Source organism: Mercenaria mercenaria, chromosome 3 (genome assembly GCF_021730395.1).
Source record: "Mercenaria mercenaria strain notata chromosome 3, MADL_Memer_1, whole genome shotgun sequence".
Classification (NCBI taxonomy): domain Eukaryota; kingdom Metazoa; phylum Mollusca; class Bivalvia; order Venerida; family Veneridae; genus Mercenaria; species Mercenaria mercenaria.
Window position 1 is genome coordinate 86,144,004 of NC_069363.1, and position 13,847 is coordinate 86,157,850.

Here is a 13,847-nt window from a genome sequence, read left to right on the forward strand (position 1 = left end):
TAATTTTACAAATAATTGAAATCCGCTTGAGCCAGTGATAGGCATCATGAAGGGGGTCGCACGTTTCTTTTTCTCTCTTGAACAGATTCAATTAAACCGTGTCTGCCAATTTGTTGCATTGTTGCATTCTATGCTAAGCCTTGGAAAAGTTATCCTTGTATATTTTACTTATGCAATCTTTGTTACTTAATTTACCGGCATCTTTAGAAACAAGTGAGGGACAGTACGCCTAATGATCATTCTAGTGACTGTTAGAGTCATTAAACGAGAAAAACGTCGCTATGCAAACACGGTATTTAACTTAGATACAAACAAAGGTTTCAGCATTAAATTCAACAAAAATTTACTTACTGAAAAACACAAGGTACCTTTGGTTTTAAACAAACAGACGTTTCTTTATCAATAAAATACAACACAATCCGATAAACGACTTTTAAAGTGTACTTTTAAAAACAGTATTTTATGTTTTACAGGGAAACAGAGGTATGTCATAATCTCTCAGGGTTGTATATACATATATGCTAATAGGAATGCTAAGAGAACGGAACAATCGTATTCTTTAAAACAGTTTGAAAGGTAAGTTTTAGTAACATTACGTAACATTCAATACAATAAAAAATGCGACATGAAGTCAATCAAGTACTGTTTTTTATTTGCCACGTTTATTTATATCTAACAAGTAAGTAACTGACCTTTATTATATGACGTAATTTCATGATCGATTGGTTAAAATGTCGTCAAACACTAGACTTTCTCTCATTTGAAAAAAAAATCATTATTACCACAAGAAAGCAGTTTTCAGATCAACAGGTTCCAGTCCGTGCATAAAATCATTTTCTTGCAGGCACCTGGGTTATTCATCCTCCACTAAAAGATTAAATTGCCAAATGAGCAAAAGTACTTGCGTAGCGGCTTAATGGCCTAAAAAAGAAGAAAAGATGAAAGAAGTAAAATCCTTAAACAATATCTAAATATTTGCAGCTTATTTCTAGATTAAACAATATTTTTAGAATTTTATTTTTCTTTTCTGTGCTGCAAAACGTTTCAAATCTAAACTATTATCAATTAAGGTGTCACCCAACATACTCTTTATAAACTCAACAGCTTTTTCAAGTTCGTTAGGTCTGCAAATTTAAAACAAATTTAATAAAGCATTGAAGAAGAAATTGTAACAAATAAACATAATTACATCTTAATCAACAAGACACAACGGGATCTTAAGAAGGTACTTCACTTAACAAAGGAGATACCTCGTATTCATCTAACATAAGACAGCTCTAGCATTCCATACTTAAACCCTTGATTATTTAACCAACATTCCTATTTCAGTGCGGTGGAATGTGATCCCGAAAGCGGAGAGAATATTTGTTTCTGCCTAAGATACAAAAATGCACAAGCACCTATACTGTTTTCGTGTGATACTTTGGAAAGAAGAGAAGTATAATAGACATTTAATAAATAAAATATATAAACATGTAGCATTAGAAGAATATACACAAATATTGCTAATGGCATTCGTATAAAATGAGATTATATTTGAATTATGTGAAATTATGCTACTACAAATTGTATTCATTTTATTATGTAAGTGTGAACGGTGGACTTTATCATGGTTTTGTGGAGTCATGAAAGGCTCTTGTGGACTATTACTAGAAAAAGCATATCTTAAGCTCCATTTTTGTCTTCTGTACTTTATCTGTTTTATTTTTCAGAAATGGATTACCAAGTTATGCTCAAACATTTCAGAAGTACAATCAAATTTATATAATGTTTCGGCGTGAGTAAATTCTAACTACTCTTTTACTTTTGCAGATTGTCATTGATATTTTTCGATTTTAACAGATAATTAAATTTTAACCGAAAATCATTTTAACCTGAACAGATTACTCAGTAATCAGTAAATATATATGTTCAACTGCAGATCAGATGTGATTTCGCTGATGCAACTTTATACACCAGTTGCACTTCAAAGGCAAAGTAGTCTTCGGGTGTCAGCTCTCTACTGGCCACTTTTTTGACATTACGAGGGGCTATCAAAAAATACGTAGACACATGTAACTGACTACTGAAATGTGGCGTTATCTATAATTGATTTGTTAATTTGTGTTTATTCATGTATAATTTACCTAATATGAAAAACAAATAATATATTATAACGTTATAAAAATGTGTTTCTTGTGTTTAAACGACCATATGTACGCTCCTATGGCGCAAGCCGAAATAATAATCAAATAAGAAAAATACTCCAACTTGTTTATGCATATTGTCCTGGTGATTAAAGACAAATTGCGCCAAAACAACACGTTTACGTTGTCTGACGTCATTATAATAAGTGTGCAAAATTATGACGTCATAATGTAACACGTTATTGAAATATTCAATGTTTTGTAGTACAGGTGTGAAATCGTAAAACGAAAAAAATGACAACGCCGAAATTGACGGAGTAGCGCGCTGCTATTAAATTCTGTGTTAAACTGAATAAAACGCCCTCGGAAACCATGAATATATTGTCAGATGCCAATTTGAAACCGCCGGTATGTAGGGCACTTGTGTATAAGTGGCACAAACGTTTTCGAGAAGGAAGGGAATCACTCGAGGACGATTCCGGAAGAGGACGGCCAAAACTTGTGTCTTCTGCAATGATTCAACGAGTTTCAGTGTTTTTCCTGCCTTAAAGTCCGAATTGCGCGGTCACAAATTTGACAATCTTGATCAGTTGCGATACGCCACGAGAACTATACTTTCCCAGAAGTCATGTGATTGGTACAGAGGCATTTGGGTCCGGAGACACACGAAATGTATAGAGAAAAACGGCGAGTACTTTGAAAAGGTTTAAATGACTGACGTCACTGACGTCGTTTTACTTGCACCGTGTGCGCCGTGCTGTAAGCAGTGACTAATTTTAAAATACCATGAAAATGTAACTATTTATTTGTTTACTGTAAAATTTTCAACATTTATTGGGTGAAAATTAAATATTTATGCTGTGTATATTTCGATTATCTGTTACAAACCATTTGCTTAATATACCGAATGTCTACGTATTTTTTGATAGCCCCTCGTAACGTAACATTACAAAGAAAATGACCAGTTTAAGATATATATATATATATTTTTTTACATGCATGTATAATTTCAATTGTATGGTACTATAAATATAAGTTTTAATGTTTGGAAAATATGTGCATGTATATCGTCGTATATCTCATATACACTATTACGTGGCATTAGAGCGTTTATCATTCCAACAAATGCCGTTTGCTTATGATTTTGTCGTTTCGTAGACAAATTGTTAATAGATTGTTACGATTCGTGTTTTTATTATTTATTAATTTTCGTTTGAGTTCATATCTATTGCTTGTGTTTAAAGATTGCTTGAAGGACTTCATCCGCGCACCATAAACATGCGAATGAACAGCATACCATAACAGACAGTATTGAACCACGATTCATATCATATTTGGTATAGAGGTAAATGAGGCAAATAAACATGTTAGAACATCACTAAACTGACGACTGATAGGGCTAAATTCTGCTTCAAGTGTAGCCGATACTGTTGAAATGAACTTTCGTATAATGTCGTTAACGTAATTAAAATATCTTTCCTTCAGTGACAGTGGATTCGGCAGTGCTGAAGCAGTTCCGAGGAGTAAATTGAGTAATATATTATTCTTCTGAAATTAACAGATAAAAATATGTATTTATATTTTATTGTACAGACATCCATGAAAGTTATTGAATTTACATCAAATACTTACGACATTCACAATTCATGTAAAATTTGCCCCTGGATAAAGAACAGTGTTTGCAACAAGAAATGGATTTTGAATAATTGCTGCTTAGGTGATTGTAACAAAAGCAATTTTTGCAAAACGTCCCCCCTTTTTTAGATAAAAATGTTCTTAGGTTGGTATATGCGAATTCTTTGAACGGAACTTAAATTTGACGTTGATATGCTAGATTAGTCTAAGAACATGTTAAACTTCTAGTTATAAAACATGTAAAATACATGTTGCAGTAATATGTGAAACATATTAAATGTCTGCTGTGGACAAGTGTCTTATTCTTGATTTCTAGAATAGATCAATGTACACGTAGGTCAAAATTACTGGTACATTTGTGTATAATATATATTGTCGGACGCATTGAGAATTATATAGAAATGATAAAAAATTATCACAGGCATACAGTTTATGACTTAAATCCATCTGAAGAATTTTTAAATTAACGCTTATGCTAAACCTTCAGTTGGACAATTCAGATATATGTATTACATTAAGATGGACCATTTTTAGTAGACCGTTTCTCATACTGTAGCAGACTGCAGCTCCAGTAAATGCTATCTTTTGTACGTGTTTTAAAATAATATTTTTTCTTATTTTAAATCATAGTTGAATTTGCCTTTTTCTTTAATATTTAAGAAGTACATCAAGGAAAAGAAGATCCTGTAGGTTATGACGAGGTTGACGAAAGAAATTACGAAACTCCAGTACAGGCATGTGGTATGTAAACAGCTTTGCCTCAAGGACACTTAGAATATTTATTTAATTATCTATTCTTCTTATCAGGTTAAAATGAAAAACACGTGTAATTAGAGAAAATATTTTTGTGAAAGTAAAATACTTATACCTTAAATTGTACCAACTTGATGGATATCGTTTTTGAACTGAAGTTACATCACATTCATTTCAGCAGACGATAGGAACTATGACTTTCCAAAAGTATTTAGTGGAGCAACGAGCACTCAGGACAGATTTTATGAAAATATGAAAACAAAACATACAGATACATTTCAGCCAGGTAGGAACAACCGTAGTTTATTTTGATATATTCGGGTTTCCTTAAAAGAAAAAGTTTACGTGTGGTATTTAACCCAGACTGTCATCCGTCGTTAGAGTTTTTTAAATATGAATCTTTTAGCTGAAAAATCATTTTGAAAAACTTCTGAAAAATGGTACAAGACTCTAAAGAGATAAGCCTAGAGAGAAACGGGGCAACTAAAATTTGTTCAAAGGTCGTATAAAGAATTAAAGATGTTTATCACAATTATTTCTAGCGGACGGAATATGTAATATTATAAACAGTTTCATAACTAATTTTCTTACTAAAATACTCCTTTAAGGGTTCATGCCTCTAGGTCAAATACTTTTTTAGGTACGTGCTAAACATCTTTCATGCCATTTACGTTTATATTTGACTAAGTCAAGGGACATAAATCTGTCTTTACTGAGTGAAACCTCAACATAAAAGCGCTGGTGCACAACTTCGCATGCTGAATTTAATTCTTGTATGGTTTCATGACTCTAGTCCATATACTTTTTGAGGTGTACACATGCGACACAAATTTGAAGGCCCTTTATGTACATTTTGACTGTCAAGGGCCATAACTCTGGTCTAACTACGTGAATTCCGGGATGGGGCACAAAAAGTAAAACCACATTTTTAGCAAGTCACATTTGAACTTTAAGGAGATAGATCTACGTTAAGATATTTTGGAATTTTATGTGACTTAGAGTCGGCTGAACCATTACTCAGCGAAATAGTTTAACTTGTCTGCCCACAATGTATTCGATGCGAGCATGATGAACTTCCTACGACTACTCCTTCCATAAATCACATTTAAAGGTAAAATATGCACGACCTATATTGTCAGTATATACGCTATTTTTGTTTAGCAAGTGCGCTGCATATTCGATAATTATTCCTTTTCGGTGGCGAATTGTGAAATTTGCTTACAGTGGTTACCGTTTGCTGTGCGATTGAGTGGCGCACAAAATATTGTGATGAACTCCTTTAAATAGATTTTTTAATTTATGTATAGATTACAACATCTCCTCATACATTTTAAGTCTTAAGCAAATAAAGGAAGAGTAGATCTCAAGCACAGAACACCCAAATCATAGCCATAGAGCAATGCTTTGAAACGTAGGTCCCATAACAAAACGAAACTGTAACGGAAAATAGTGTAGACGGGTAGCTAAAAGGATAAGTGGTGGGGGAAAGTGGAACAAGCATTGAAATCAACTTTCCTAAAATGCAGTCTCTCCATACCGTAAACCACCGCAGCGCAGACACACGGGTTAAAGAGGCAAACACATACATACAACTAACATACACAGATAAACAAACAGACAAGTAAGAAAAGACAACACAGTGCGGTACTGCCCGTGCAGTGTGGTCTTGCCGCACGGGCACACACAAAAGCACACACGCACGCACGTACACACACATACGCAAGAAAAAAACAACAGTTGGACACAACCTAAGGACGGCGGGTGGCCAAAATTATGCTGAGTGCGATAAATCGCTCATAGTACTATGGGATGCTATTGCACAGGAGTGCAATGGCAAACGGAAACGTGTGGGAGGGGTCGATGGAGGTAGTGAGGAGAAAGAGAAAAGAAACGCCAACAACAAACAACTCAATATACGCAACAAAAAATACGAGACGGACAGAAAACAAGTTGAAAATAAGGGCACCTCCTTGTAACCTATATAGAGGCAAGTTTAAACACGATAGAGTATACCAACCTCGCACTTAACCTATTTGCAACAAGTCAGACAAGACAGTGTAAATAAAATAACTCCCTGCAATAGATCACAGAGGATGTTTTTTTCACCATAAATTCATTTTCTAAATGGACTTAATTTCTATTATGCTACAGTTAAACCTGTGTCAAGTTGCAGCAAAGGTAGTAATACTGTATGACTGCTTACGGCATGACTCCTTAAGACATGTTGAGATTTGAAGGAAATGTTAATTTTTGAGAGTCATTCGACTGGTTACTTAGGGCAAGTTGCTCTTTAATACAGGTAACCGTTAAGGGTTTAACTCTCTATATATGGATTGAATGTGTGTGAAATGCACTTTATCAGTATATAAAAAAGGATAAATGTTTAAAAGGGAATGCCACGTTCCAAAAACGTAGCCTCCTCTAAACGAAACAGATGTGGACAATAATAACACGTACACACACGCAACATTACGAGGACAAATAATGGAACACAGTTGGGCATCGTTGACACAATACATGGCTGTTTAAGTTCTTTATGTTTCATTAGAAATGTCGAATAAATATATATACGTAAAGTGATTTCTTTTGCACGCTATGTTTATTCGGTAAATATCAATATTTGCTCATTTGTACGTATATTACAGATAAACCTGCACAACAAAAAGTGCAGAAAGTGCAACGAGATGTAAAATCGAAAGCGTTTACAGACGAGCTTAAGGTTAAAGTCGCCAGAAAATCGATTTCCACAAGTACGTACAATCTAAATAAACACTAAATTCATTTATTTGTGTTATAAAATAAACTTCTATCAATCAGCTCTAATTTTTAAAGTGTATACTAGAGTATGGAAACAAACTTAAGAGTTTTCTGGAAAAAAAAATGTTTTCTGATATCATGAGATACTTTTTTGATATATGTCGAACGTGGCTGTACTAATATAATTATCTGTGATTTCCTTTAAATACGAAATAGAAATTGTGTACGCATGCTGCTTGCTAAACAGTATTTGTTTTTTAAATTTGAACATTACGTTACAATATATTTGCTTAGTTTCTGTAGATGTATTTTAAAATGTAACATTCAAAAAGAACTACACTATATTCTGACTAGTCACTAAGCCAAACGCAAAATCACTAATTTTGTGTCTTTTACATTTTCATTTTTTAACGATTTTGGTTAAGTGACATTTTCCAAAACTAAATTATAAATCAATATTGAATGTTTAATAATACAATGTTTGCTAGTCAATAGTTCTTTTCGCTGGTTAAATATTTTGTTAGTTACCGCGACGGTCTGATAAAGGACATTTGAATTTGACATCTATTTATATTGTCTTGTAAGATAATCAAAAAGAGCATAAAGTTATAAATGAAGAAACCCTTCTTTACCATTACTTTTAGCCCGCCCGCTTAGCTCAGTAGGTAGAGCGTTGGTCTACAGATCGCGGGGTCGTGAGTTCGATCCTCGGGCGTGGCGTATGTTCTCCGTGACTATTTGATAAACGACATTGTGTCTGAAATTATTAGTCCTCCACCTCTGATTCATGTGGGGAAGTTGGCAGTTACTTGCGTAGAACAGGTTTGTACTGGTACAGAATCCAGGAACACTGGTTAAGTTAACTTCCCGCTTTACATGACTGAAATACCGTTGAAAAACGGCATTAAACCAAAAACAAAGAATTTACCATTACTTTTGACAACTGAACAGCTAATATTTCACCAAAATTCATCAATAGCGAAGGAAGGACCATTGCCACCTACAAAACCTACATGTTCTCAGCCTTCCGGACCAGTCTCTGAATCATCATTCGTGTCTATACGTGGTGCTACAGAAGAGTCCATGTCGCTACTGTCTGTGAGAGAACAGGAAAGCTTGTATGAAAATGATACTGACAGCAGTAATGATAGCGATAATACATCGCCTAAAACAATTTATGAAAACCCAGAAGAGTTGGAAAGCATGAAGGTACATGTAAGTGTAAATCATTTCTCAATGTGCTAAAGAGGCATTTTATACCTTTTACTTACGAAAGCCTACTTTTGCTTATGGTCGTAATTTCATACAATATTCATTATTTTATGGAAATTTATTTGCTGATCATTTCTAATCTTAGTAATTAGTATTACAGAAAATCTGTTGTTGAAACATTTGCATAGAGTCTGGAGCGTGTTATCACTTGATGTTGATAATCATCCAAGCAAACGTTTTTATGTATGTGAACATTTCAATACTTTTCAGAGGTTTGAAAGATATGAATATTTCTGTGACCAGAAGATCAAGGTAAGAAGGTAGGGTCATTTTTTTGTCGACATAATATTACTTTTGTTTCAGTGCATTGAAAAAAAATTAAATTGTTGTCTTGCTGGTGTTTTCGGAAACAATTATCAGTGAAAAAAATCATATAACATTCACAAATTCTACGAAACACACTCTCCTGCATTTCAGGTTATTAAATCGAAAGGCTATTGGAGTTTTTGCTATTTTTCCCGGTGAATCAACAGAACATGTAAGTTGAAAACTTTATTCATTAAATCAACTCACCGAATTACAATACGCCATTTTATCAGTTGAAAGGTAAACTTTAAATATGAATCATACATCGTGTGCCATTCCATTTCATTTGATACATTTATCGTAATTACGCCTAATACTGTGTTAAGGATTTATTTATTTTATGTTTGCAGGAACTTTGCGTTATGACACCAAAAGGCTTGAAATATTTTCGTATATATTCTCAGGTATATTTTTGTTTCCATTAAATTTACTCAAAACACATACATTTTTCCTTCGAAATCAAATAAAGCACTAAGTAGTTTGTACTGTCATTGCCTAGAAAAAAACATCTTAATTTGTTATACTTGTTATCAATCATGACTATATGTAGAAATAATGGATATCGTTTCTATCCGATGAGAACACTGATAGTAGTGTGCCAACGTCTTAAAATATGTGACTTCTGGTGGCATTCTTTGTTAATGTTCGGGTATAAGTACATGTATAGAATTGGTCTTAAGGACCAAACGTGATAATGACAAGAAATTTGAAGGGGTTTGTAGCTTTCTAGGCTTTCCATTACCCTATAATGAGCTAAAATGTCAATGAGCGCATTAATAAATATAACATGCCGCCGTAACCTCGTTATATTTTCATCTAACCTCTTTTCGTGCCTCAACGCCTATAACTAATTTAATAATAAAAGGGATATAAGTGTCAAGAAAATTATATGCTTATTGACATATTTATAAACTTAAGTTATACTTGTAAAAGTAACCTCGGATCGCAAAGTATGTTCTTGACATATATGCAAATCTTTATAAATGGTTTAACTGCAGAACAAACTATTTTGGTACGGTCATATCTTGGAGTCATATTGAGTCTTTAAAAAGTCACAGAAAGATCAAAGTTAAAAACATAACTTAAGAAAACGTACTTCTTAAGTATTAACGATAGCAAAATGATATTTATAGTGCGACTTCAAAATGGCACTGCAAGTGTATTTCCTGCATTTCAGGCAGCAATAAAATTTGAATTTGAACTTTTCACTTATAATAAACGGATGATGGTTTATTGTATACTGAGAATAAGTTTCGAATAGGAAAGAATTGTATGACTAGGATGGATAATGAATCATGCATAAATATATAAAATATTTGATACTCAACCAAGTATTTTCTGTCCGACCGCTTAGCTCAATTAGACGAGCACAGATCTACGGATAGCTTTGTTGTTAGCCTGATCCTCCTGCGAGGGGCATGTTCTTAATGACGAATTGATGATTGACTCTGTGTCAGGAGAGTCATTTTGTCCCCACCTATGAATCATAAGGAGAAGTTTACAGCTTCCTGTGGAGAACAGGCTAGTACTGTTAGAGAATAGAAAACACTAGTTAATTTAACTGTCTGTCGTTACATGACTGAAATACTATTGAAAAAGAACGGTGTTGAAGAGCGTCATTTTTATGCTAATGGAATGTAACAGACAACGAGATTTACAATCATATAATAATCTACTTTCAAGGTTTGATATCAGTTATTTTTGTACATAGTTATATCAGTATTTCTTAACGCCAAAACGTTCCTAAAAGTACTACAGCACATGCGTCAACTACTGGAACAGATTTTTCATTGAAATCAATTTATAGGGCGTTTTATATAATACATGAGGGGATTTGCACATCTGACGTACTAGTTTTGATGAAATACAGATTGAAGATTAATTCACCATGTAGTGGTCATACAGGTGACAAAGAAACATTTTATAAAATTGTTAGCCTATAAACAGAACTTTTAGAAAGGATATCCGTTGTATATTAATAAAATGTCCCCGCACACGAAATGTTTAGCTCCTTCTATAGAATACTTGAGTCTTTTTGAATTTTGTCGGTCTAAAATTTAAAAAAATCTACACGACATTATTTGTTTGACATCTCAAATGCATAATTATCACCAAAACATTACAAGTATATATTTTAAAAGTAGCAAGAATTGCGAAAAAAATCTTCTGTAAGTAGCAAGAATGGCGAAAGTAACTTCTGTCTTTGACAAAAAATGCACATATTTGACTTTAGACCTTTTTATTTGCTGTGACTCTACTATGGCCATATGAAGGCAACATCCCCAGCATTCTGACAATTTCCTTTTTTTTTTAAACATTGAACACGGCTGTCGGGCATTAACACAGAATGGTATCAAAAGGCGATTTCCTAGCCTCTTTATCGCAGGAAGACATACTTTAGAATAAGAATATGTTCACGGCTTTTGTCATTTTGAGCAATTTAAAAATATATTCATTTTGTATAAAGAGACTTAAAGACTTATGCATTCAATTTTAATAGAATTGTACTTCTTACAATATCAATGCCAGGCAAACGCATACAATTGAAAAATCAGGCTCGGTTTCACTGAACCTGTTCATAGATGGTAAATAAACTGAATTTTAGAGACTGAAGTGATTGGAGGATACGGAGCCTGTATATCAAGGAAGTAAAATACATGTATTATATTTGGATGGGGGGGGGGGGGGGGGGGGGCGGGTGTACTAGACGATTAGACAATACCAAAAGCTATGAAAGCGGTAGTATTGGAACCAGCCAAACTGAAACGTTCAAGTTTAAAACCAATACAGTACTACTTTCAAATAATAATGTAACTCTGGACGATCTGAAAAGATCGAAAGCCGTTTGATCATACGTGACATTTTACGTCCGCCACAAGGCACAAACAAAGCTGCTGTTATAATAAATCAGAAAAAAAGCTGAAACCCCACATTTCGTTCAACACGAGAAAAATGAAAATATTGCAAGCTCGTTAAAAATGTACCTGCCCTAATCGAGCAAAAAATTGGTAGAGCTAAATAAACTTGAATTCTTAGAGTGTATCTGAGATTATTGATCCTGCATATGTCAGAAACATTAAAGAATTGTAAATGGTAAAGTCTACTGATAGTATGTCGCAAACGGTATCAAATAATATTTGTAGGCTTTAATTTGTGAACATTTTCGGTAAAGTCAACTGCTATTATTTAAAAAACAGTATCAAAAGAGATTTGTTGGCTTTATATTTTAAAATCGTTAAAACAGTATCAATTTCTTTTCGATTTCTGAGCATTATTGTTTTTCTCCTTTCATTATACTATATATACATGGTATATTTTTTATTCAGAATGAACGAGTGTCCCTCTACAGATCACACCAATATAATACGTTTCCTGCTTTGGATGATCTACTGTCTTACTACAGCGCTAATGATTTACCTGGAGCGGATTATAGCGTTAAACTTCAGAGAGGATACAACAGTATGTCGTAAATGTGCAATGGATTAGGTGCTAGATAAAACTGCCACGTTCGAAAAAGTGACTGTTAATAAAAAACATATAGTACAAGAAGCCAAACTGTATTAATGATTAGGACGTGAGGTTAATAGCAAACAGCATCGTTGTGGCATAAAATTATATATATAATTTTAATTTCTAAACCTTCTTTGTATTTAAGAATCTACAATTCTGTTTTAATTTTATTTTCGCATGGCATTAGCATGTATGTAATGTTTAAACGATTTACACATGGCAAACAATATGTTTATTGTCACAAAATCAACTTAACATATACATGTACATATAACATATACATGACATTGTCATCCAGCCTAATTTATGTTTGGTCTGATTCTGTGCATTCTTTCGTGTCAAAATTTAGGAAGTTTGAACACTTCCAAGCTGATATCTGAATAATCTGCATCACTCAGTTTGTTGACAAGATAGGAAGAAGACTGTTTAGTAGTATGTTATCTGAAGGTAACGGTCCTTTTGCTTTTTGAGGTAGGTCTGCACGATTCAAACGTATTTTTCTACAATGTAGAATTTTATTAATCTTTATTCTTTCAAAGCACATGACTGTTTAACACTCAATACACTGTATATAATAGATTCTCGGCAACATTTATGCTATCCGTATAAGGGCAGCCAGGCCTTATTCTATGTTTTCTGGATGCATGACGTCACGCTTTCTCTTCCGATAAATCAAACGCACAGAACTACTTATAGTACAGTATATTAAACAAACGTATGTAGATTAGCGACCGCGAGAATATTGCCACACACCGTTGAAACAAACGATAATGAAACTTCTCCTCTATACAATGTTCTGGAAGTAGCTATATCATTAAGACAAAAGCAAATCTAAATTTAGAATCACTGTAGGTCGCTCAACAAAATGTTAATCTTATAGAGTTCTAAGACAATAATGAGAAGGAACTGCTTGCGAATAGTCCATACCGGGGTTGTTATGTAACCCTACCAAGGACTGTGTAATTAATGTCGACACTGCAACATTTTTCACTTCTATCTAAAAACATTATTTAATCAGGTCAAAAAAGTGAGTAAAGGTATTAGAAATATGTTTTTCTTCAAGTGTAAGACCAAAAACTCATCTTTGCTTTAATATTGTGATACTTTGTTTTCATTAAAGTATTTTCTACGGTCCGGCAAGGTCAAAAATGACACGGTGATAGATGAGTTGAAAAACCTGCATCTGCATTTATAGTTAGATAATTCTAACTTGTCAATGAGCTATTTATAAATGCATATATTTATTGACTTTCGTGTCTGTTTAGTTAGAATATTACTTTTCATTTGCATTGTTTGTATTGTTTCTTTAAACTTATTAAGTTATTAAGTTCATTTTGAAGTGCTAGAAGGACAATGTAAGATGTAAATACTGAAAATACTCATTATGTGATAGAGCAAACATGTTTACAAGTTATCTCAATTAGGGAAAGGTATGTTCATATTTAATGAAATGAAATATGTATTATAGTAATATATGATAAATTTGTT

The 13,847-nt window shown here is 33.4% G+C and overlaps 1 protein-coding gene across 1 annotated transcript; it reads left to right on the top strand.

The window, feature by feature from the left end:
• Nucleotides 1-428: 428 nt before the first annotated feature.
• Nucleotides 429-13,847, top strand: LOC123524175 (uncharacterized). The gene is made up of 12 exons (XM_045302170.2): nucleotides 429-576; nucleotides 1,330-1,438; nucleotides 1,713-1,777; nucleotides 3,612-3,658; nucleotides 4,422-4,502; nucleotides 4,693-4,800; nucleotides 7,160-7,264; nucleotides 8,251-8,486; nucleotides 8,754-8,803; nucleotides 8,961-9,021; nucleotides 9,200-9,253; nucleotides 12,176-13,847. Exons 6-12 carry the CDS (start codon nucleotides 4,767-4,769, stop codon nucleotides 12,317-12,319), a joined length of 684 nt encoding a protein of 227 aa, XP_045158105.2. The 5' UTR covers nucleotides 429-576; nucleotides 1,330-1,438; nucleotides 1,713-1,777; nucleotides 3,612-3,658; nucleotides 4,422-4,502; nucleotides 4,693-4,766; the 3' UTR covers nucleotides 12,320-13,847.